Source organism: Dreissena polymorpha, chromosome 2, assembly GCF_020536995.1.
Source record: "Dreissena polymorpha isolate Duluth1 chromosome 2, UMN_Dpol_1.0, whole genome shotgun sequence".
NCBI classification, from domain to species: Eukaryota; Metazoa; Mollusca; class Bivalvia; order Myida; family Dreissenidae; genus Dreissena; species Dreissena polymorpha.
The window spans coordinates 52,288,163-52,315,734 of record NC_068356.1 but is presented as its reverse complement, the minus strand read 5'-3'; the positions used below and the strand labels follow the sequence as shown (position 1 = coordinate 52,315,734).

The following is a 27,572-nucleotide window of genomic DNA, read 5'->3' as shown; positions in this document are numbered from 1 at the left end:
TTAAATGTTGATCAAATTGTTGCCAGATATTTCAGTACAACTTGATAGTGTACATGGTGCAATCCAAGTTCCACATGGTCTATTACATTATCTTCATATAGGAGGGGCAACATTGAGACAAATTAACTGTACTCCCGATAATTGTTCAATACTTCGAAACTTTTAGTCATTGAAGTATTAACAAATTGCATTAGATACGCATTCAACTTTTAATATCAAACTCTTGGAAGTGTGGACGTAAACAATCCTAACCTTAGTACCAGTCTTGATCAGAACAATAAATAAACGCAGAGAAAAAAAACTTGACTGATACAAAAATAAAAGCTGTACATGTAGAAGTAATATAATGCTACCCTATGTAACTTGTTATTTACATGTTATATTTTTGTTTGTCATGTCATATTGTACAAACTTCCAAAGTCTTGGAGCAAAACTTGCAAAAATGTGGGGCTAAAAAGTTTTTATCAATTTCCATTTTTCATAAAGGATGTAAGTGGTATGTTAACAAATGACAATATACAAGCAATATTATGCTGTTTGACGAAAGCTGTATGTTAACATAAATAAGCAACCACTGTCATAATGCTGCCGAAACTGTTGTCACAAAAATGAGTGCTTACAGGCATTAAGCTATTGGTTGTCACAAGCCTGCATGAATATACAGAACATTACCTTATAGTCAGGTGACAGCCAACAGCTTTAAAATAAGAGATGATACCATGTGGTAAGAAACGACAGATTTATGGTATAGCTGCCATTATTTAGTATCTGCTATTACATATTTGTTAAAAATAGCTATGATGGGCAATACATTATTGATATTAATTACCTGATGAAATTTGTATGCACAGTCTATAAATAGTGACAATTCATTAGCTGATTAATTGTGGTAAAATGTAAACGTGAGCTGGAAACGAAACCTGTTTTGGTTAGCAATATCAGTAAACGGAATACCCAGTGTTCAATTTAATAACAATATCCCTTTTTAAAACTTTTTTTGTTGACATAAATTTGTTATATACATGTATTTTTCTTTTGTAGATTCCTGATAAACATGCCAGTTTGATAAATGTTCAAAAATGTTAATTTGTAAATGTGGTTATATAAAATGAAGACAGTCTGACCTCATATTAATGTATAATTTTAAGAAACACATTAACACTCAATCATTTCCTTTAATTTGTTTAGTGATTTAAATTTGTGAATTCTGAAATGTTAAGAATTTGTTTATTGTTCTGGTATCATGTGCTTTAAATGACATCACTGAAACACCAACACAGTCCCATACAATGCATCTATCATACATGTACTACAGATGGCTCATAATACGTGGTGCAGGGGTAGTACATGGCACAGCTATAACCTACCACTTGTGACCTATAATTGATCAGTACTGTTAGTAGGGTATGGGACATGTTGACAGCCGCTAATTAATACTAATAACCTGAGCAGGTGTGTTTGGTAATATGACGGTCTAGGTTGCATGTCTTGACCTTGCGTGCCTGTGTATGCGACCTCTTGACAGCTGTGACGAATAACACAATCTTGTTTATATAGGGAATTCTTTATTTATGTATTTTTTTTATGCTGCCGCAAAATTTATTTTGGGGGGGGGGGAGCATATAGTCTCCTTCTTCGTCTGTCGGTGTGTGCGTCTGTCTGTCGTTCTGTCCGTCCGTGCACAATTTTTGTCCAGGCTAGTCTCAGCAACTAATGACCAGAATTCAATGAAACTTTGTGGGAAGCTTCACTACCAAGAGGAGATGTGCATATTATCAGCGGGTTCTGGTCGGATGATTTTTCATAGAGTTATGGCTCTTTGAAGTTTTCTATAAAAAATTATTGTCCCCCCAACTACTGTGCCCTCAAGACGTTTCCTTTTATCTGAAGATATAGTGCAATATTATGACAAAAAAACTTTGGGGAGCATCACCCGTCTCCGACGGTTTCTTGTATTTCTAGGATATATAATAAGCTGGCATGACCAATTATGAACAATTTGTCAAATTTCTTTATACACAATGGTACTGATATGTTATCCAGTAATGCTGTTTAAAAGCTCTAAATGATAGCAAAAATTAAAACTACTGAGAACAGCCCAAAACTAGAGAGATGTTCTCAAAACGTCTGAGAAGCAATGGTGGGTAAACAGGTCTGAATTAAACATATTTCAATACAAGTGATTCGTATTTAACTTAAACTGTTATTTCTTAACAAATAAATCAAGGGAAATAATTTACATTTCTGAATGTGTCTATAGTAACCGAAAGATCTAGTGACCCTTATCATAATATATTTTCTTTCAAATTGTTCCTTTTTAGTGAAAACACCACTTTTTTAATTTGTTAAAATGAAAAGCACCATCATAATTGTTCAAAAAATATGTTTTGGTAAAAAACAGATTTGTTAAATTATCGTTAGGTGGAGATGATTCCTTTAATCAGGAATTTTTAAGAAATTCAACAGTTCAACAAACAAAACAGTCTAGGTTGAAATTGTCACTTACACTTCAGGCACATGCATTATGTCCAGTTTTCATAGAGCATTGCTAACTTCTTTTTAAGTAAGAATAATTAAAAAGAATAGTTAATTACTTGTGTCTTTTATCAACATTTCTAACTGAATGAGGCAAAATGTCAAAATCAGAAGATTCAGGAAATTTCAGACATGCACTTTCCAAAAGTTCATGAAAGCGCTGTTTGGCATTTTACTTTTATTTGTGTGATCAAAATGTGTTTGCCTAAAAGTACTTGTATCACAGTTTAAGCAAATGAATGTTTATTGGTTTCTTAGCAGTGATTTATTGAAGTAATTGTATTTCAAGTAAGGGTTATGAACGTGATGATGCTAATTTAAATTATACATAATTATAGCAATCAATATTGGGTAATAAAGCTGATTGGCTAGTTTTCTTGAATTGGATAAGATTTAAAGTGATGTGTTAAAGTTACATTTTACTTGATAGAAAAATATTCATTTAATTGGATGTTGGGGGATGTTAACGCTTAATTTCTGATTTACGAACAATTTGTGATTGATAGTTCTTTCAAAAACTGTTTTCAGAAGAGATGGCAAGACGCATAAATTAATATGTTTGATTGATAAAACCTTTCAAGCTACAGTCTAATATGCAGATGCATTTTCCGGAATGATTGGTGTCTTTGATTTGTATATGTTTTATGGTTATTAGTTATCATTTGAAAGCATGTTTAATCAAACAATATCCTATTTGTCCTACCTATACCTCAGGCCTTAGCCATGGTTTTATTGATCCATAGATATTGTTTTAAAATTTTGAGTTTTTTTGCCCTTCATCTCTAAGTATTTCAATAATGTTGTTGCATGTGAATAATATTACTGTCTATGTTTGCTTTTTGTCATTTGCAACGTCTGCGTGTTCATAAATGGCATGACAAATCAGCCACAAAGCAAATTGTCTCTGTCATGAATAAAGAATTCAGGTTGTTGTAAGTGTCTTTTTACAAGTATACAATGTATATTCAATCAATGTGAATTATGTAATGCAACTTTTTGGGGAGTTTGCTTCCTTGTTTTGACTTGATCATGCAGGTTCACTGACGACCACTCTTTACATGGATGTTGTTGCTCTCGTCGTTAATTTGTTATTTCTGTCTGTATGCTTTGGGGTCAGTATTTTGTACAAGTCATTGATATACGACTGAGACAGTGTCTTATTGATGTAATATGTATTGAAGCAATCTTTGGTAAAATGCACCATTAATAACTGGTTAAACTGCGGTGTAACCTTACGTCAAAGGCCCTTTATGTCAGTTATTACTCATGGTATTTAATTATTTTTACCATTTGTCATTGGTGAGAAGGTTCAGCTGGCCTTGCTCAGTACAACACATATTGAAAAAGATCAACTTGCATTGTAATAATGATATTAATCATTATAAGTGTTATTGCATTTCGTCTTTTGCATTTTTATAGGGTGGCATATAGCAGTTGAACTGTTTGTCAGTCAGTCTGTCCGTCCGTCCGTCCGAAAACTTTAATGGTCATAACTTTTTCAAGATTTAACATAGCAACTTGATATTTGGCATGCATGTGCATCTCATGGAGCTGCACATTTTGAGTGGTGAAAGGTGAAGGTCATCCTTCAAGGTCAAATGTCTAATATATGGCGTCTGTCCGTCCGTCCAAAAACATTAACATTGGCCATAACATTTTCACTGTTGAAGATAGCAACTTCATATTTAGCATGCATGTGTATCTCATGGAGCTGAACATTTTGAGAAGTGAAAGGTGAAGGTCAAGGTTATCCTTCAAGGTCAAATGTCTAATATATGCCGTCTGTCCGTCCATCCAAAAACTTTAACATTGGCCATAACATTTTCACTGTTGAAGATAGCAACTTCATATTTGGCATGCATGTGTATCTCATGGAGCTGAACATTTTGAGTGGTGAAAGGTGAAATTCAACGTCATCATTCAATGTCAAATGTCAAATATATGACGTCTGTCCGTCCCAAAACTTTAACATTGGCCATATCTTTTATGTCCCCCACTATAGAAGTGGGGGACATATTGTTTTTGCCCTGTCTGTTGGTTGGTTGGTCTCTTGGTTGGTTGGTTTGCGCCAACTTTAACATTTGCAATAACGTTTGCAATATTGAAGATAGCAACTTGATATATGGCATGCATATGCATCTCATAGAGCTGCATATTTTGAGTGGTGAAAGGTGAAAGTCAAGGTCATCCTTTAAGGTCAAAGGTCAAATATATTAGTCAAAATCACTCATTTAATGTACACTTTTGCAGTATTTCAATATTCAAGACAGCAACTTGATATTTGGCATGCATTTGTATCTCATGGAGCTGCACATTTTGAGTGGTGAAAGGTGAAGGTCAAGGTCATCCTTCAAGGTCAGAGTTCAAATATATGTGGCAAAAATCGCTCATTTTATGAGTACTTTTGCAATATTGAAGATAGCAAGTTGATTTTTGGCATGCGTGTGTATCTCATGGAGCTGCACATTTTGAGTGGTGAAAGGTCAAGGTCATCCTTCAAGAATAATGGTCAAATGTATGTGGCCCAAATCGCTTTTTTATGAATACTTTGCAATATTGAAGATAGCAACTAGATATTTTGCATGCATGTGTATCTCATGGAGCTGCACATTTTGAGTGGTGAAAGGTCAAGGTCATCCTTCAAGGTCAAATATATGGGTCAAAATTGCTCATGTAATGTCACTTCTGCAATATTGAAGCTAGCAATTTTATATTTGAAATGCATGTGTATCTCATGGAGCTACACATTTTGAGTGGTGAAGGGTCAAGGTCATCCTTCAAGGTCAAACGTCATATAGGGGGACATTGTGTTTCACAAACACATCTTGTTACTGTTGAAGATTGCAACTTGATATTTGGCATGCATGTGCATCTCACAGAGCTGCACATTTTGAGTGGTGAAAGGTGAAGGTGAAGCTCATCATTTAAGGTCAAATTTCTTATATATGCGTCTGTCTGTCCGTCCAAAAACTTTAACATTGGCCATTACTTTTTCACTGTTGAAGATAGTAACTTGATATTTGGCATGCATGTGTATCTCATGGAGCTGAACATTTTGAGTGGTTAAAGGTGCAAGGTCAAATTCATCCTTCAAGGTCAAAGGTAAAAAAAGTTTGTTTTTTTTTAAAGCGGCGCATTTGGGGGCATTGTGTTTCTGACGAACACATCTTTTGTTTGGTACTGATTTGTTGCGCTCCAGTAGTAAAAATTTGTTAACAATTGCCCTGCAGTATAGTCTTAAACTTCTTGTTGATACCCAGGTATGAAAATACAATAATATTATCGGTTTATAGTTTCTGTTTTGATCTTTATTAAAAATATTAATATACTATGAAGTAGCTTCTTGGTAAATTTTTATCAAAATGAAGCAAGGTGGAAACTTAGCTTGAGTACACAAAATTGCAAAAAACTTTCATCACAACATTGATTCCACTTCACATGAAATCCCTGATTTTACCTGTGTTTTATTTTAACATGACCTCAGCATACCTATGTTCTGTTTGCAGGCACGTCAGGTGGTTTGGGAACAGGAGCTGTACAACCACTTTGCGTACAAGACCCCTCGAGACTACTTCCACACATTTGAGGCACATGTGAGATGGGAAAAATTGACTGGTCATATATTTAACCCTTTACTGCTCGTATTGGGACTTTATTTCCAACCCTATGATATTAGGAGCATGCAATGTAAAACCTAAACCACCTGTGAGTTACTTTGCTGGTTTTATACTGGTTACATATTTCCGATTTCATTTGAATCTTAGAGGGAAAGGAATAATCCTTGATCACTAAAATACATATTTATACGCATTTGTTGTCCCATATAAAGCTTAATTTAATGAAATACCTTTATTACTTAATTCAAGTTACTTGCAGGCTGTTCTGGTGTGTTGATGGTTGCAAAAGCCATGTTAACTTTGCTTCTTATGGGGGAAAGTGTTAAGCATGTTGTGCATGTCACCTGACCCAGTAATGGCCATTTTTTGTAAAGTGTAACCAATGTTTTTCCTGTACGTTAGTTATGACTCTTTTTAAGGTTTGAATTGGTTATGTTATTATTGTAGTAATCATATTCACTATATTCTAGTTTTATCTCTTTCTTGTAGATAGCTCAGTCATGTTGTTTCATTAAGAACCAACCATGTCTGCCTAACTTTTAATTCTTATATTTGTGTTGCTTATGGCCATTTCCAAATTCCCAACCTTTCCTTTGAACTTATGTGTGTGTTTATTCTAGTTAGCAAGTTATCTCTCCTGTATTTGCCAGGACTGTCAGGCTGGTCTCAACTTTGCCAGTGAGATGGAGGCGGCCCATTTCAAGAAGATGGTGGATAGAAAGCTCATGGAGCGGGACCAGAGACGCATGGGTGAGGAGAACTAGTCACAGTCAAGCTGTAGCATTATGGTCTAACAAAATAGTTTGTTTTTTTTGTCACTCATGTCTCAAATTCTTGAGATATTTATCACTTTAAAATTATGTTCATTAGCAAAAAAATTCCAAATGTCCTTGCAAAGTATGTGTCTTTATTTGTAAAAGTATTAAAATTGAGTGAATGTGATTAAATGTAGCTAAATGATCCAAAATCGAACCTTCTAATAGTTACAATCAGTTGGGTTGGTGCAACAAACCATTACTGTACATTCCAGCAAACTATTTTGTGTCTGCATGATTTTCACTAGAGACTCTATAGATTAAAATATTCACTTTTTGCTAGCAGAAAATTGAAGAAATGTGCATAATGGATTGTTCTATTTGTTTTCAGAGCGACAAAAGCATAGGCAGCATGGTAACCGTGGAAACGCCGGTGGAAGTAACCAGCCTCCTGGCGCCATTAATGTTGGTGCGTATTATGGCAGAATGACAAAATTTGCAATCCTTCAACGGAAGATAGAATTCTAAAAAGACTGTTTATGATCCCATATTATTGGTTCTGATGAGAGGCATGCTGTGATTGTTTTTACCATATATGTCCTTATTGACGCTCATGCCCTAATAAACGCGACGGCCGTCTTATCTGAGGTTCATAGGAATTTATCGTAGCCATAAGATAAGATTTATGTAGCCAGTAATCCATTAAAGAGTGGCAAATATAATCTGAAAACATCATTTTGCGGCACAGTAAATATGCTACCGTGGGAGTATACTACGTAAGTTACAAACCAACAATAATAATAATTAATTAAATAACTTGGTGATCGTGATCGCGTACGATTATTATGCATTTGATTTCTTAAAACGAAACGGAGGAATGAGTACGCTGTTTCTTTACAGCAATTACCACTTACATTGTTAATTATTGATTAAATATTTTGTCGATGTATATTCCTCGAGGACTGCTTGAAACTCGGCAAGGCAGCAGTGAAGGCGGATGTCATGGGTGGCTCGTGCGCTTTACGCCGATGACGCAAACTGTATGGTATTGAGCGTTCAGGTGTATTGTTTGTCACATTATAAATACTTATCAACCAGACACAGTGAAGGCGCGATAAACCGGGTCATACTTGATTTAATAATGAGCGTCTCTTAATGGAAAATATTTAAGTCGATGAAAAATAAAAAGGGATCCACAGCTGATTTGCGTTAAATTGGACATCGCAATGTAGCGGATCTGCAGCAGACTATGTCATAGGATTGGATTAAACAATGGTGTGAGCGGCAGGTAATGGAAATGTTACACTGTTCAAATGTGAAGAATAGATAATAGTGGTTTGAATTTAACGCACAGGGGTCTTGGAAAAACACGCGCAAAGCACATCAATAAGGACATATACGGTATGTGCTTTAACACAGCAACATTGATTAAGATGCCCAAACGGAGTGGAAGGCATGAAGTATTATACTTGTCTTTGGTATGTACGTAAGTACCTACTTATTGGAGTCTGTGTTTTTATGCCTCCGGAGGAGAGCATATAGTGATCAGAATGTCAGTCTGTCCGTCCGTCTTTCCGTCACACTTTGCGTTTAGGTTTGTCATTTCAGATGTAACCTTCATTTTTGGTATGCATGTGTATATGGACAATGCCTTTCCATGCACACACAAATTTTGACCCCTGTGACCTTGACTTTGAACTTAGGGTCCGCGTAAAGGTTTCGAAATCTGTGTTTAGGTTTCGAAAAATGCTCATAGCTTCTATGTCCCTTGAGATATAAACTTCATATTTGGTATGCATGTATATATTGACAATGCCTTTCCATACGCACACAATATTGTACCCCTGTGACCTTGACCTTGAACTTAGGATCCGCGTTTAGGTTTTGATATCTGCGTTTAGGTTTCGAAAAATGCTCATTAATTCTATGTCCCTTGAGATTTAACCTTCATATTTGGTATACATGTGTATATGGACAAGGCCTTTCCATGCGCACACATTTTTTCCCCTGTGACCTTGACCTTGAACTTAGGGTCCGCGTTTAGGTTTCGAAATCTGCGTTTAGGTTTCGAAAAATGCTTGTAACTTCTATGTTCCTTGAGATATAACCTTCATATTTGGTATGCATGTGTATATGGACAAGGCCTTTCCATACACACACAAATTTTAACCCTTGTGACCTTGACCTTGAACTTAGGTCTTAAGTCACTTGAATGACTTAAATGTGAAGAGGATTGTAAAAAATGGATTTTTGCCTGCGACCAGTTTTGGCACAATTATGTCCCTTTGTCTGTTTTTCACATCCCAAAGATTTCCCCTCCTTTTTAGCTACATGGTGGATTTGTTGGTGATGGTAAGGAATTTGGCTGCAATGAGTTTTTAGCAGAAGTATGGTTTTGGTCTGGCTTTTCACTGTATAATTTACAGTCCAAAAATTGTGTGCAGATCATCTTTATGTAATGAATTATTGGCCTTTGTCTTTGTTTTTTCACTTTATATTATTAGCATATTTTCTTGCCTTTGAATTTCATTACAAAAGTCGATGTTCTGTATCTTAAAGAGTTTCTTAAATGATCTCCACTTTTAAAATACATATTATGAATGTAAATGCTCATTAAAAATGAAAGCCTTGACAGTATTTTATTTAAATTGTTTATTACATATGTATGTTAAGCTTACCTCAAGATATGTAAATCCTAATATTAAAATGTGGTCAGCAGATCCTGTTTAAGCTGATTATAGCCCCTTTGAAATTCTACAAACTTAACACAATCAAGTCGGGGACACTTTGAAATTGGTTGAGGGCAGTTTTTGTCTGATTATATTTGGGCTTGGAAAATTTACATAATGTATTGAAATATTTTGATTGCATGATTTGAAGGTAAATCAGGTTTTGTTGAAAACAAAAAGAGTTTCTTTACCAATATTTTTTACCCCGTCTTATATTCAAGTCAACACTTAAAAAGATAAATGTAGGTAAAAGTTGGGACCCCATATTATAGTCAAAAGATATCAAAGTTAAACACATGAATTACCTTAATAAGTATAATGGTGGAATTTGGCTTTGATAAGTTTGGTCAGAATGATGGCCCTTTGTCTTTTTGGAAATGTAGTTCATTTGTGAATTGTGTCTATTACCAAATACCTGTAGTGGGGACTCATTCTGTGACACATTCCTAGTTTAGATAAGATCATTTTTCAGACATGATTGTGTGTCAGGATATTGTATTGCAATATGATTGGTTGTCGATTTTAAGGATCTGGAGCGCCACCTGCAAAGGTCAACTTGACGGAAGTGAAGCCAAATAACAATGGGAAAAATATCCCAAATAATAAGAAAGATAAGGGAGCCAAGGGAAAGAGAAAAATCACAAAGGAAGATATCAGCACCCCTACTGACTTCAGACATGTCAGCCATGTTGGATGGGACCCAAACACCGGTCTCGACGTATGTAGACTAGCGCCAGTTTTGTTACGCTTTGTTAGCTGTTGGACTAATTGTAAAGAATAGACAACTCAGGAAAGGTCAATCATCAGCAGTTTAACATGTTTTATTTTGCTCTCACTAAATTGATGAATCTGACTGAAAACAGGTAGATATAATACAGGTTTATACTAAAACCCCAATATTCTTAAGTGTCTTGTATGAAAAACGAAGTAAGTGTATGCTAGCAACAACATTTATGCACATGCATGGAGCTCAGTATTCTAGAATCATTTGTTGATTAAAAGTAATTTAATTGTTATAACAGATGCAGAAGTTGGATCCAGAGATGAAGACGCTGTTTGAGCAGATAGGAATCGAGCAGTCACAAGTGGACGAGGAAACAATTGACTTCATCTACGACTTTGTTGAAAAGCAGGGCGGTATTGATGCACTGAGGAAAGAAATGGCACAGCAAAAGTGTAGTAAGCATCATGTTTGTTGCACACTTTACCTTTAGTATTGTTGGAAGAATCGGCCTATGGCCTAAAATATAATCAAAGCGCCTAAGGCACCGAATTTGTTCGATGTTATATAATCTTAGACGCAGCTCAGTTTTCAAAATTATGTTATAGCTTTTTATATCGCAAGTTTGAAAAGACCACAAACCATTCAAATTTATAAAGAGTGTGTCTTAAAACACAGGTAGAGATGTGTTTTTTTTTCCAAATCATTGATACAGCTAATCAGTGTGCACAGGCTAATCTTATTTGACATGCATTAAGCCCCTTTGTCCCTGAAAGAAGCCAATACGTACATATTTCAATGATGGACACTAGACTGGCCAACGTTGTCTTACAAGCTGTGAACTACACACTATGTACTGTGCCAGTGAGAACAGGCAGATGCGGTAGTTAAAGCAGACGCTTTTAGCATTCTGTCGTCTGCTAAATTTTACTGGAGTTATCCACACAGGCAGTCATGGGTTACGGTTCATAGCGTAGCTAAGGCATACTGATTTGCAAAGTTCGGTCTGCATTATTTGTGAGCTAACACTCACAAATAAAAATACAAAATATGCCTAAAGGCAATTCTTATTTGCTACAACATTTCATTATGCGCATTACAACCTTACATAATTGTATAATGCTGTCAAAATAAGTAAATTTGTTACAGAACATTTGCTATTGTAAAATAGTAAAATCTTGCCCCAAAGCATTAGTTTTGTTACAATTTTAATATATAGCTATGTGGCTGAAATGAAATTATATGAAAATGTACTCTATGTACAGTACTTATAAAACATGTCCTAACTCATGTTTGTGAAAATATACTTAAAAGATATGGTAACATTGCTCTGTTGACAAAACATTTAACTGTATATTTTCTGTTAATGCTGATGAAACTTATATCATTCTTCAGAAACTTGTTCAAGAAAAAGAAACAGTTATAATGTGCGTCTTAGACGTTTTTTTGTCAGCACTTATACTTGCATATCTAATATTGATTTTGTAAGCTCGGCTGTTTTCGGAGAAAACCCGAGGTATTGTCATAGCCTCCTCGTCGTCCGCCGTCCGGGCGTCGTTCTAAAACCTTTACATTGGATCTAAAATTAAAGTGCTTCCACCTACAACTTTGAAACTTCATATATACATGCGCCTTGATGAGTTCTATACGCCACACCCATTTTTGGGTCATTAGGTCAAAGGTCAAGGTCACTGTGACCTCTAATATAAAACTTTAACTTTGCCTCTAACATCACAAAGCTTTCAACTACAACTTTGAAACTTCCTATCTACATGCACCTTGATGACTTCTGCACGCCACACCCATTTTTGGGTCACTAGGTCAAAGGTCAAGGTCACTGTGACCTCTAATATAAAACTTGAACTTTGCCTCTAACATCATAGTGCTTCCACCTACAACTTTGAAACTTCATATGTACATGCACCTTGATGACTTTTACAAGCCACACCCTTTTTGGGTCACTAGGTCAAAGGTCAAGGTCACTGTGACCTCTAAAAACAAAAAACTTCTGACCAGCTTTCGCAGCCGAGTGTGGCAGCCGTTATGCGGTGCTCTTGTTTCTTTTTTAAGCCCCTCCACCTACACCCAGAAGGGTACCACAACATGCAGGCCCTGAAGTGGCCCCACAACCCCTTCCGCCCCCCTCGGATCGCCCCCAAATGGCGCCCCAAACCCTAAGCCCATCTGGAGCCAGAACGCCTTCCATACTCAACAGGCACGGTATGTACTGTGAACAGGGTTTGATAGTTGTAAAAGGCTAAGACCATGAGAATTTTGATTCAAATGTTGTTGTTGCTTGTTAATGTTTAAAATTGTTAATTTAAGTTTCACTAAATTAAGTATACTCTCATGCTTTGATGGAAGATAGACATCAGTTTAAGTGCATCTATGGTTTGTCAGGTTTATAAATTGATATGGTTGCTAAGACACATTTTAAACCAATTCATTTATCATATTGATGCATTTAAATCATGTTTCTTCACTTGTTTTAACATTATTTTTCACCTCAGGTGCGCCACTGCCTCCCACGAAAGTGCCCGCCGCTCCACCCCCGCCACCCCCAGATCGCCATGCAGCTCCTGCTCCATCCCCTGGGGTGAAAGCACCACCGCCTGCACCGCCCTCTCCCCTTCCAATAAATGCCATGCCATCCAACCCAGGCCTGAGTGAGAATCACAAGGGGGCGGCACTGAAGCCTGTGGAGCCTGGGGCAGGAGCAGGAGTGAAACAGGGAGGTTACGCCATGGAAAACCTTCTGGGCTCCATTAGGAAAGGAACTACGTTGAGACCAGTAAATATCAACAAAATTAAACTTTATTTTAACTTATTTTTATTTTTAATTGTCAAGCCCCCGCCTTGAAGAAAGCTGGATAGAGCAGTTACAATGGTTGATTGTATGTGTGTGTCTTAGCTTAGTGTATGATGGTTTCTGTGTCCAAATATGAGGAGACGTCATTTTGCATGTGACACCTGTCAACTTACCTCAAGGGTCAAACATAGAGGTCAAAGATCAAATATTGCCATGAAACAGCTTGTCCGAGTTTTCATTCATCATTCAAGTTTAAACTAATTTACTGCATACGTTCACCGTGGCGAGGCGGTGTATCATGTCTCCCTTCTTCAAAGGTCACACTTACAGGTCACTGGTTAAATAGATTTTCTTGGCTGTAACTTCATCATTTATCATGTAATTTAAAATAATTTACCTCGAATTTTCTCGTTGTGGAAGAGATGTGTCCTGTGTAACGACTGTCTCTCTAGTCAAAATGTCAAGATCACAACTCAAGGTCAAAGAACAGGACCGTCCGAAGTTAAACTTATAGCTCAAATAAAATTCGGGAAAGGTGTGTGGATAACTGACAATCATTAATCATGCAAATTAAAAAATAATTTCAAATGTTCACAATTTCGAGAGGGCATATAAACCCGTGCAAGCCGTATCCCTTTGTCAGAGGTCAAGGTCACTCTAAAGATCAAAGGTGAAACGGTTGCATAGTGCAGCTCGATAAATAATTAAGAAATGCGAGAATGATTGACAATGGGCGTGACATGTTTGTAACTGTCATCTTGCTATGGGGATGTACAGTTTCATCTTGTCAACACTAAAAGCACGTGAATTAAGCCTGATTTTATCATAGTGTGTCTCAAATGTTTCATTTTAATGTTAGAGGGACATTTTTACTCCAAATCAATGCTAGCAGTACTCTCATGGTAAATTTCTTTTGCTTAAGTACAGTAGGTAACCTGGTTGCAACAACAAACATCTATGTTCAAGTACTAAACAATGTTAGATAAGGCTGTAAAATTTTCTCTAGTATACTGCATCAAAGTACATTCACAAAATTAGATATTATTTCGAAATTACATGATTGTATTGAGTGATCTATAGCAAATGCCATTTAAATCATTTCTTAGTGAGATGTCATTTTGTATTTGTTAAAAAAATTGGACGTGTCATAATAGAATCATGATATGTTTGTGAGAATGTCCTGTACTTTTGTTATAAATCCACAAAAACTATCAACACAAATTCAAATTGCTTTGCAATGTCTTTCAACATATTTATATTTTATACCTTTGGTGAAACAGTCAAGCAACTAGTTGTCTCCATTACAGACAACACATGTCTATGTCAAATATTGTTAAATATTAATTTGATGTAACATGTAATTGCTAACATATTTTTTAATTATGTGATATTTTTCTTCAACTAGCTTAACAAATCCTTGGTATTGAAAAGGTTTTAGGTGAAGCATTCATCTTGCTGCAAACCTTTATAATAAATTGTCTTTCAAATGACTGCTTTCTTGTTGATCTTATATAGTAATTGCTATCGATTTTTGTATGGTAGCTGGTTGAAAATTGTGCTTAATGCTGTCCATGTGTCATATTTAAATGTTTTAATTATATTGTTGTTAAAACGACCATTAACTGCTTCTATATTTAGCCAACTTATCGCTTATTCTTCTGTCTTAAGAGAGGAGTCTGTGTAATGGAGGGAACTTGGGTAACGGATAATTGTGAAACCATCGATTGTATTTTACGTTTCAATCACATACAAAAGTTTTACTCTGATGAATCATTTTGAATTCTGGTATTGTTTTCTGTAGATTAAGGATGTAGAAAAACATTTTTTATGGATGCGTTTATCCTTTAACCTTTCAACTAGATAATGCCTGTAACAAAACTGTTGTTCATAAAGCAATGTAGAGTTATGTGCCACTTACTGACCTTTTGATCCCCATCCCCCAGGTGAAGGTTGACAATAGCCCACCTGCTGCTGCCGAGCCCAAGGGTGGGATTGTTGGAGCCCTGGAGGCTGCCCTGGCATGGAGGAAGAATGTCATGCAGGATTCAGGTATGGACAATTCTTAGGTTGATATTTATTAATGCATGAAAGGTTATATTCTAGTATTTCATTCAGGTTATTGGTTTTTCAACAACGTGTGTGATTAACATCCAGATTGCCGTATGTTCTTCTGAGTTATGGCCCTTTAATTATCAGAAATTTGGTTTTGATAAAATTGTAAATATAGAATTAAGCTTGAAAAAAAACCTAACGCTGGAATTATTTCGGGGCTGGTCAATTGAAGTTTAACAACAATCTTATTAAAAATAGAATGTAAGTTTCTGCTGAATGACTAAAGTTCAGAACGTGGTGTTACTTGGAAATAGTAAGCAGGTAGCTGACCTGCAGACCTAGATTGAGATAAATTTTTATACCCCCATTACGATTGGTTATGGGGTCCAAATAGAAGTCACGTTGTCGATTGGTCAGTCGGTCGGTCTGTCTGTCTGTCTGTCCCGAAAGTTCATCCCATCTTCACTAAACTTGGTCAAAAGTTGTATCTACATGATGTCTAGGTCAAGTTTGAATTTGGGTCGTGCCAGGTCAAAAAGTAGGTCCAGGGGTCACTTATTGTGTTTTGAACTGAAAGTTTGTCTGGACCATAACTATGTCATTTATTGCTAGATTTTAAAATGACTTGGTTCATTCGTTCACCATCATGGGACGGTGTGTTGTGTGAAAAAAATACGTCAATATCTCAAAGGTCTAGGCCACACTTGAAGTTCAAAGGTCAAATGCTTGTCCGGGCCATAACTTTGTCATTTATGGAAAGATTTTAAAATAATTTGGCAAATGTGTACACCATCATTGGACGGTGTGTCGCGCGAAAGAATTACGTCGATATCTCCAAGGTCAAGGTCACACTGAAAGTTCAAAGGTCAAAAATGGCCATAATTGACTTTGTCCGGGCCATAACTATGTTGTTCATTGTGAGAATTAAAAATCATTTGGCACATTTGTTCACCATCATTGGACGGTGTGTTGCGCGAAAGAATTACGTCGATATCTCCAAGGTCAAGGTCACATTTTGAGTTCTTGGGTCAAAAATGGCCATAAATGAGCTTGTCCGGGCAATAACTATGTTGTTCATCGTGAGCTTTTTAAATCATTTGGCACATTAATTTTGTTTACCATCATTGGACGGTGTGTCGTGCGAAAGAATTACGTCGATATCTCCAAGGTCAAGGTCACACTTTGAGTTCAAAGGTAAAAATGGCCATAAATGAGCTTGTCTGGGCCATAACTATGTAGTTTATTGTGAGATTTTAAAATCATTTTGCATTTTTGTTTACCAGCATTGGACGATGTGTCACGCATAAGAATTATGTCGATATCTCTAAGGTGAAGGTCACACTTTTAGTTAAAAGGTCAAAAATGGCAATAAATGATCTTGTCTGGGCCATAACTATGTCATTCATTGTGGGATTTAAAAATGACTCTGTACATTAATTTTGTTCACAGTCATTGGACGGCGTGTCATGTGAACGAATTCTAGAGTTCAAAGGTCAAAATGGCTATAAATGATAATGGCATAATAATTCTTTAAATCGCCATAAATTAGATTATCTTGCTTTGTGAAGACAGCATGAAAAATAGTCTGTGTCAAGTCAGCATGTAGAGGTATACGTCACGTCTGTGACAACCCTCTAGTTCTATTTCCATTTTCTATGCCATTGTTTGTACAACACATTAATACAGAAATCACAGATTAACATTACACAGACCTATGCATAGGAGTATTTGGTTTGCGCTTTTGTTTCTGCTCAAAGATGCAAAAGCTAAGTGTGTGTGAATAAATGCTTAGGAGATGTCAATAACTAAATGTATGGTGTGTTTTTAAGATGACGATGATGAAGGCAGCGACGACATTGATGATGAGGAGTGGTCAGACTAGATATGGATATGAAGACATGGACTACCCAATACTGCATGTGCAATTCTGATATCAAACTATACAAAATGTAAACAACAAATAATTTTCAATGTGAAACTCATTTCTTAACAGTGAACTGCAGACCTTTATCTTTGTCTGGTATTAAATAGCAAAAACAACGTGTCTACTCGTATTTAACATGCTGTGTATTTTTAACTTTGTCATAATGTCTTCTTCTTTGTGTATATTTTGTAGTCTTTCTATAAAATAAACATATTATTCACATTTAATTTAGTTTATTATCCTCCGCCATAGGCAGAGGGATATTGTTTTGGCGTTGTCTGTCTGTCCGTCCGTCCGTCCGTCCGGAGCCATATCTTGGAAGTGCTTTGGCGGATTTCATTGAAACTTGGTATGAGTATATATATGGATAAGAGGATGATGCACACCAAATGACATTGTACACCATCTTTTAATAACGGAGTTATGGCCTTTGTACCTCGAAAAAATGCTTTTTTAGTGTTAAATATAACACTTGTGTGTCCAGAAGCATATTGGCGGGGGATATCAATTCAACGAATTTGCTTGTTAATTGTCAAATCAAAGTTGTGACAAGAAAATTAAAGTTATGGCTGATTTGTTACGATTCAAGTATGATACCTATCTAGCCTAGGAAGAAGACGCACAAATTAAAGTTGTTACTGAATTTTTAGTTTCTAACAGGTAGATATGAGGCGCACTCTAGGAAAACCAGGTTTGATGTGTGTCCTTAAAGCCACACACCTTGTAATGAAGTACATGTTAATCAATACATATAGATGCAATTTGAAAGAGTTCAAAATTGTCATTAAATCTATAGCCTAGTTAACAAGTAATTTATTTATTATTTTTCAAACGGTACCGCTTTAAAAACCGAAAGTAGGATTTCTATATGTATACCTTCTTTTCGACAAAAGCGGTTATTTTAAGTTTTAAAGCGCAAAAAGACGGATTTCTACCTTGTTACCATCGGATATATTTTAATTGGCATAGATAAATAAAATTAAATCTATAGCCTAATTAGAAAGCAAATGTTTTTAGCTCTACTGCCAAAGGCAGAAGAGCTTATGGGATGGCATTGTGTCTGTGTGTGTGTGTGTGTGTTAGACGTTGTCTTGTTTATCTGATGAAGTCCATAGTTTTCATCCGATTCTTTTCAAACTTACTCAGTGTCTTTATATTAATAAAGACACGTACTCTAAAGATTTTCAGGTCACTGGGTCAAAGGTCAAGGTAACAGTGACTCGAAATAGTAAAAACTTGTTTATCCGATAAAGTATACAGTTTTCATCCGATTCTTTTCAAACGTACTCAGTGTCTTTACATAAATGAGGACTCGAAACATATTGATTTTCAGGTCACTGGGTCAAAGGTCAAGGTCACAGTTACTCGAAATAGTAAAAACTTGTTTATTCGATGAAGTCCACAGTTTTCATCCGATTCTTTTCAAACTTGTTCAGTTTCTTTATATTAATGCGGATTCGAACCCTACTGATTTTCAGGTCACTGGGTTAATGGTCAAGGTCACAGTGACTCGAAATATTTAAATGGTTTCCAGATGTTAACTCAAGAATGCTTAGGCCTAGGATCATGAAACTTCATATGTACATTGATCATGATTAGATGACCCCTATTGATTTGCAGGTCACTACGTCAAAGGTCAAGGTCACAGTGACTCGAAATAGTAAAATGGTTACTTATTCTTGTTTAACATCTGGAAACCTAAGCATTCTTTATAAAAACACATCCAAATAACCTGTTAATATGCACATGAAATTTTCAGTAAAAAAGCTTAGATATATGCTGAGTCAAACATGGCCTTAATATTGTCAAACCATTATTGGCCATTCCAACAAGCATTCTGTGGAATATTTCAATATTAATAACTTTCTTTATAAAAACACATCCAAATAACCTGTTAATATGCACATGAAATTTTCAGTAAAAAAGCTTAATAGCTCCTGAAACCTGTCGATGAAAATTGGAATCATATTAAACTGTCAAATTAAAAACACATTAGAGCAGTGTGGCAGACTCTCATGGCCAAGGGATGCACGATAGTCACATAACTTATTGTCAATCCTTGTGAAAAACTAAGGATGTTAATGTTGTTGTTTTCCTAATTATGTAATTGTTAAATTTTTTATATAGGGTGTAAATTTGGATACCAAAACTGTCCAGATTGACAAATAGGAGTCCAGATTGACAAATAGGAACATATTTAATTTCGCGCCTGTAAGGTATTATTAGTAAATAAAAGAGTGAAAAAAAAATCGATATTTATATATATATTTTTTTAAGCTCACCTCAGAACAAATTCTGATGACTCAGTCTTGATGAAACTTGGTCAGAATGTATATCTTGACAATATTAAGGCCATGTTTGAATCTGGGTTGAGTTGGGTAAAAAACTAATTGGTGTCGGTAAACTCAGGTGAGCGCTTAAGGACCATAATTGACATCTTGTTTCATTGTTATAGTGTCCTATCTGTGGCTATTGCATGACTGTTTCTGATAATATTTAAATTGTATTGGAGTTTTAGCTATACAATTTTGCAAAGTAATTATAGGTATGGTGGCCAACCTACATAGACTTAAGGCATCTATTAGGGCCCACCCGGTCTCTAGTAAATAGTTCTTGTACTATTTGTTGAAAACAATTGTTGTGTTTGCTGAAAGAGAAAAATTCTGAGTTGTTCCCATCATTACAGAAAAAACTCATTTTGATTATCTTAATCAATAATATTGCAAAGTTCATTGAAAAAAACATGTTTGTTTTGACAAATCACAAAAGACATGTCATACAATTAATCTCTGATATTTAGTCCAACTCACGTGCTAAGAACTTGAATACAAAAATTGCAAATAAGCTAAATCAAAGCCAGCAACTCAAAACATAGAAGTGTTTCTATCAAATATTGTATTCATATATAATATAAATTCATGTCACTTTACACGTTTATGTAATGCTTGCCATTTTGATCTGTCTCATGACATTTAAACTTTGGTAAGGTGAATAAGAAAACCTGATTTTGTCTACATTAAGTGTCTAATTAAGTTTGAGCAGGATGTTCTAAGGGACTTTATTAGCTAAATAACAACTCAAGTCTACAGAAGGGAAATTGTGCAATCAGAGAATTTTGGTATTCACTAGTCTATTACCAAGCTACTTAATGCATAACATGATTTTACGCGCAAAAATAACACACTTCATGTTGGACGATCTGTTTTAGTTAAGGTACTCCAATGTTAACAGAAACATCTTAGTTCATCTTTAAAAAGACGGAGATTTAACATGATTGAATGTCATCATAAATTTTGGCATTTAAGGCATTAATTTTTTTATTTTGACCTTGCAGTCAAGGATAACCCAGGAAAGTGCAAGCACTTATTTCCAATGTTTTTTTTTGCTGAACAGACAGCAAGCAGAAGAGACAGTATTGAGATACAAGGAATCAATGTGCAATACCCTAGCCCTTTGCGAATGGATCCCTTGGTTCTTTTACGTGCTCAGTGTATAGCACCGTTACACGCGAGAATTACCTGGGTTTCATACCAGTACATCTCTAGTTGGATGGGAAACACTTGAAGCATTTCTGAAATTTCCAGTGCCCCGGCCGGGATTTGAACCGGGGACCTGTGGAATGGATGACCAGAGTGTTACCACTCGACTACCGCAACACTTAATTTCACAATAAGGTATTAAAGAAATATCTCTAGCAAACTTATTTAAGTGTCATAAGTTCAAGAAAGCATGACTTGATAACCTATAGAAATTCATACATTTCACAGTGTAATTTATCTGATTATCATAAAGACTGTAGAAACTAGAAACTGATCAAATACAATTACTGATCTGCACATTTGTGTAGACTAGGGCTGTCACGATACGCCGTGAGCGTACCGCGGTATATCGTGGTACGGCAACACTGTATCGCGGTACGTACCGCGATATTTTACAGAATATGTATCTGTGAAGAAAACAGCAGAATAACAAGTTTTACAAACTTTATTAAACTCAATAATCAGAAAACACTGGTATCATAGTATGACTAGAAACTGTAAAAGAAACTGTAATAAACTTGATAGAAGTAGTCATTGTTATTGTTCGCGTCTTTTTCTAAAATGTCCGCAATGTTGTTTACAATAGCTGTGACTACGATCGGTGTAAATCGAACGCTTCAAGGGCATGTTCAAAATGCGGAGTCAGCAGGCCCAGTATTGAAAATCCGTAGCGTTCTGACTCTTCCTCGACTTATTCAGAATCTTAAGATAACATGATTCGGAAGTGCCATGCTTTGAACGATCGATATACTAAAGAAAGAAAATAAGAAATAGAATAAACATCTTTTGAATATTTATGAACTTATTTGCAAAGGAAATCTGTCCCTAATTCCAAAAAAGGTACGGACCCATACATCGCCGTATTTTAAACGTGAAAGTTAAACATCTACAAGTGGAAGCGCTTGCTTGACCTGGATATTAACGGATTATTTATTTAGCCCTTTTGAACCGCTTCTACATTTTTCAAAACGATATCTATATCAAAATAATTATGTAATGTATTTATATCTGTGCTAATAAAATAATATTAAAAAAACCGGTGCGGCAACGCCGTACCGCGGTGCGATTTTTTTCACAACATGCACCGCGATATACCGGTATACCGGTGAATCGTGACAGCCCTAGTGTAGACACAGACAAATTCAAAATATACTCAAAAATGGATTCGAGGAGTTGAAATTGACAAGCTTTGGGACATATGTACGAATGGATGGACAAGTATTAGGTAATACTTAGCTTTTTATAAATATGATATCAAGTAACACGTATATACAGTTACATTCTCTCTATGCACTTTACTACCATCACACATTTGTGTAAGTAATCGTATCATTTTAAAAACAAAGCAATGTTCACAATCACACCAATTGTTTTGTAAATTCAGCGTACATTTTCAAAAAACCGAGGACATTTTATTAAGTTAATTTGAATGAATACATGGTTGCAAAGTAGCGCATTAGAGACATTCTATTCGAGTGAAATTACCATCACATCATCTACATTCACGGTTACGTTTAGTATATAGCAACGCACTTACATATAATGGTAAATGGACATACCGGTAACTTTCTACATACGAAAGAGTTTGTATGTAAACTTACACATTGTACCAGAAACATGCTGGTCATGAAAATCTTAATCTACATTCCATTATCAAAGTGATTATTTCCATAACACATATTGAAAGATGTTGACCAGCGATACTGAAATTTATTTCTAATACCATAATAGGTGATTTCCGATTTGCATTTGTATAGGTCTATGTAGTTGAGACATGTTCCAACATTTTTCCTAGTATTCAAATCAAATATAAGCCAATAGCACGGGTTTTAATTGCAAAAATAATAAAAATGATTGACATGTAAACACATTAAACAAGATGATCCCTGAAGGCATATCCAAAAAATACATAAGTGTGTGTGTATTTTGAAGTTTATAAGGTCCTTCCCTTCTGAGGCTACATTATATGTAGCCCATAGTGTGTCCCAGCACTCCTAACGAATTTACTTTCTAGACTCACACACATTGGGATTAATTTTGAATTATAGCTGCAATTTCACGCTATTTAGTTATTACTTAAAGTGATATTAGACGCATTTTTCACTGTTGAGTTCAGCTGAAAAGAATTAACAGGTCAAAATAGTGAGTTAAAATGTGGTAAGTGACCAATTATCTGCAACTCATCTTGCTACCAGTTGTTTATAAAAAATATATATTATATTTGATATTTTACAGGACTGTCCCAGTCCTCTAAGCCGAGCGGAACTGTCTTCTTGTTAGGATCGGAGTTAGTGTTCGTGTGTCGTATAAATAGATATAGTTGCAGTAAATTAAAATGATCCGTAAAACAAAATTGTGTCCTTGTGTCGTATGAATGAATCTGCTCTAACACTTAATTTAGATTCACATCATACATCAAATCATTTCTGCCGCCAGTTGTACAAACGAAAGTACGGTTGATATTCAAATGCATTATTATTCTCTTTCCGGGATATTGTTTTAGTATGTTGATGCTGCAGTAACAAATATAAGTGTATATGAAGTGAAAACACCAAAAATAAACAACGGTTGCGATAAACACCTATATACTGTTAGATGTGTCTTATATCCCTTTAAAGATTTTATATTGATGTTTTCTTGTATTGTGGAGGGAAAGCTAGAGTGCCCGGCCCATCTTTCCGATAGGTTGAGCACTGTCCATATGGCTCGGTAAACAAGGATTGAGACTGGTTGCCTGGGTGAGAAGTGTATGTACTAACCACTCTGGAGCCTTATATATTAGTCAAATAAACATCCGTATTATATTTTGGAATGGGCAACTGCCACTTTATTTTATACAAGAGGGCCATGATGGCCCTGAATCGCTCACCTGACTAACCAAATACAATCCCAACCCAAATTTCATCAAGATAAACATTGTGACCAAATTTCAAAAAGATTAGATGAAAACTGTGACCTCTATTGTCTACACAAGATTTTTCTATTATTTGACCTAGTGACCTAGTTTTTGACCCCAGGTGACCCAAATACAATTCAAACCCAGATTTCATCAAGATAAACATTCTGATCAAATTTTATAAAGATTGGATGAAAACTGTGACCTCTATTGTGTACACAAGGTTTTTCTATTATTTGACCAAGTTACCTAGTTTTTGTCCTAGTGACCTATTTTTTGACCCCAGATGACCGAAATACAATCCTTACCCAGATTTCATAAAGATAAACATTCTGACCAAATTTCATAAAGATTGGATGAAAATGTGATCTCTACTGTCTACTTAAGGTTTTTCTACTTTTTGACATAGGTTTTGACCTAGTGACCTAGTTTTTGACCCCAGATAACCCAAATACATTCCCAACTCAGATTTTATCAAGATAAACATTCTGACCAAATTTCATAAAGATTGGATGAAAACTGCGATCTCTATTGTCTACATAATGTTTTTCTATTATTTGACCTATTATGTGACCTAGTTTTTGACCTAGTGACCTAGTTTTTGACCCCAGATTACTCAAATACAATCCCAACCCAGATCTCATCAAGATAAACATTCTGACCAAATTTCATAAAGATTGGATGAAAACTGTGACCTCTACTGTCTACACAAACAAATTGTTGACGGACACACGCACACACATACGGACGCCGGACATCACACGGTCACATAAGCTCACCATGTCACTTCGTGACAGGTGATCTAAAAAAAGATGAAGTCAATCTAATTTTATGTATGTGCATTTTATTAATTTGATAACAAGTAATACAACATCCACTACTGGTCTAATCTGCATGCAAACGGACGTACAAATACATCAGTGAAATGCGCATGCGCTAATGAGTATCATGTGCTTGATCACACAGCAAACTTCAGTAAGCATTTGCAAAATGGAGTATCATATGGTATTTCACAATGCAGAGGTTACTGTATTACCAAATAATAAAAGACATATATAACACAAATCGGTTCCTAATTATCACAACAGAAAACAAAACGTCAAGAAACGTCTTTGACGTAACAATTCTTACTAAAGAACCTCTTAAACATTGCTGAGAAACAAGTTTTGCCATCCTCAAGATATTGACACGTTAAAATTTTATAGTTACTTGTACATTAAAAGATGAAAGATCATTGGTATCAACAGAAAAAAATGTGGACATTTCATCAAAAATTGTCCTGACTTAAATATGTGTATATCAATCAAGGAATTAAACTTTAATTAGAAAAAAAAACAAATTGGAAAACATTAAATAATAAAAATGAGATTCTGATATTTAAGAGACTTGATAGTTAAGATTCATACCTCCCTCAAAGTGTAAATGTGATATGATACTGGTTGAGAATAACCAAAACTAAAAACTAAACAAAAACCATCAATAAAGTACACTGATATAACAAATAAACAACATCATCAAGATGTACCACTAAGAACTGCATGATCATTGTCAACTGGGTCATGCGAGTTTTGTATCGTATTATTTCTTAAAAATTGACCCAGCATTTGTAAAAAGTTTGCAAGACATATACATTTCCAGACAGGAATTTCATTTATGCTTTGAATAAGACCAAGCTCGTGAAAATCGCTGCATAATTAATGAAGAAATGGCTGTTCAAAGCGATGCACCCTGTTTTGGGGTGATTTTGAGTTGCATACCTTGTTATATATATATTTGATAGAGTTGTTTTTTTCATAAAAGTTAATTTTTCGCTATAATATGATTATTTATCATTCAAAATGATGTTTTCACTAATTAATATCATAGCCACACGCTAACCACCTGTGAATAGAACTAGAAACTTGGCTGATCATCAAAGTTACAGTTTAACAAAAAAAATATCTAAAATAATTGTGTTACCCCAAGCTAGGTTTGCACGTAAGCTATCAATGTTTAGTAACACTGACCTTGACCTTGAACCAACTGGATCAGATATGAATCACTCGCTATATATGTAACCTACCAATGTTTAGTAACACTAACCTTGACCTTGAACCAACTGGATCAGAGAAGAATCACTAGCTATATATGTAAGCTACCCATGTTTAGTAACACTGACCTTGACCTTGAACCAACTGGATCAGAGATGAATCACTAGCTATATATGTAAGCTACCAATGTTTAGTAACACTGACCTTGACCTTGAACCAACTGGATCAGAGATGAATCACTAGCTATATATGTAAGCTACCAATGTTTAGTAACACTGACCTTGACCTTGAACCAACTGGATCAGAGATGAATCACTAGCTATATATGTAACCTACCAATGTTTAGTAACACTGACCTTGACCTTGAACCAACTGGATCAGAGATTAATCACTAGCTATATATGTAACCTACCAATGTTTAGTAACACTGACCTTGACATTGAACCAGCTGGATCAGAGATGAATCACTAGCTATATATGTAACCTACCAATGTTTAGTAACACTGACCTTGACCTTGAACAAACTGGATCAGAGATGAATCACTAGATTTATATGTAAGCTACCAATATTTAGTAACACTGACCTTGACCTTGAACCAACTGGATCAGAGATGAATCACTAGCTATATATGCAACCTACCAATGTTTAGAAACACTGACCTTGACCTTGAACCAACTGGATCAGAGATGAATCACTAGTTATATATGTAAGCTACTGATACACAAATTTTCAGCACAATATCTCTATCCAAACTCAAATTATTGTGCATACATTTTGTTTTCTACTTGAGTTATAGAGACATTGACTTTAACAGGACTTTCACCAAATGTACTCCAAAGCAAGGTCATGTCAGCTATCTAAATAAAATATCAGTGCAATACATTAATCCCAACCATAGCTGTTCAGTTGATCTAGTTTTTCTATTCTAAGTAACAGAGACCTTGACCTACCCCAAATACAATTGCAAGCCGTGTCTCCATGCAAGCTTTGAGCATACACATTTTCAGTTCCATACCAACATCCGTACTTAAGTTATTAAGCGCATCGTTTTCCTATATTAATCAACACTGAACTTGCTGTTCACTAGCCCAAAATACAAGCTTGGTCTTGTCTTCATGCTAGCTTAACATATAAAGAGATTCATCATGATTTATCAATGCAAACATATGATACTTAGCAGAAACCATTTGTTTTGTTCCACCTGTTTCCAGCCAATGCCATACCCCATTCTAATAACCAGGATTGACCTTTTTGGATATTAGAGATGGTTCATTTTAAGAGTGATGTTATTTAACCTGAATATGCTTACAAAAGATATGCATTTTTTTGTAAAATCATTTAAATATGGGTCCTATGAGGGACAATACACAATATTATTACCCTAAAAATACCATAAAAAGCTGTAATATTTATTAACCCTGTACAATGCAATGCCTATCATCATTACAAAAGGTAATTGTATGTTGGCCCTTACAAATTCAACCCTGATTAGTAAGAAATTCCCTAACAAAACAGACCTTTACATAATTATAAAATAATAAGCTCAGATCGAATGAATCCATTAGGACAAATATAAATGGATAAATGTCAACATGGCTTTGTATTACTGATAAAACATACATGCAGTCATGCACTTGAAATTATGACTGAAAAACACATATTGTGAACACTATTAGTATTGTTATTTTATTATCATTAATAAATAAATACACTTTGTTTATGGACAATTTCATAAAACACTACAATTTAGTCTGCTTATATGGTTAAGGTTAAACCTTCAACAACAATTGTATAAATATATAAACACTCTAAATAAATTTGTTCAATACATTGATTATCACCAACAAATGTCCATTTTTTTGCAGAATAACTCATTAAATAACAGAACAATATACATTTGAACGATAAAATGATCAAAAAAGTATTGTCAACAACTTCAAAAATAACAAGAGCTGCGTTTGTGA

At 35.3% G+C, this 27,572-nt stretch overlaps 2 protein-coding genes across 2 annotated transcripts in view; one reads left to right on the top strand and one right to left on the bottom strand.

Moving 5' to 3' along the window:
- The window catches only part of LOC127869739 (actin nucleation-promoting factor WASL-like), a 29,831-nt gene extending 12,462 nt beyond the window's left edge, over positions 1-17,369 (top strand). The window contains exons 3-12 of the mRNA XM_052412397.1: positions 6,042-6,128; positions 6,803-6,915; positions 7,136-7,149; positions 7,299-7,376; positions 10,164-10,354; positions 10,659-10,815; positions 12,428-12,577; positions 12,868-13,148; positions 15,110-15,215; positions 17,048-17,369. Coding sequence (XP_052268357.1) covers positions 6,042-6,128; positions 6,803-6,915; positions 7,136-7,149; positions 7,299-7,376; positions 10,164-10,354; positions 10,659-10,815; positions 12,428-12,577; positions 12,868-13,148; positions 15,110-15,215; positions 17,048-17,100 — 1,230 coding nt within the window. The 3' untranslated portion in view covers positions 17,101-17,369. The remainder of the gene's footprint in view (positions 1-6,041; positions 6,129-6,802; positions 6,916-7,135; positions 7,150-7,298; positions 7,377-10,163; positions 10,355-10,658; positions 10,816-12,427; positions 12,578-12,867; positions 13,149-15,109; positions 15,216-17,047) is intronic.
- The window catches only part of LOC127867050 (uncharacterized), a 448,603-nt gene that overhangs the window by 344,559 nt on the left and 76,472 nt on the right, over positions 1-27,572 (bottom strand). The gene's annotated exons all lie outside the window — the stretch shown is intronic.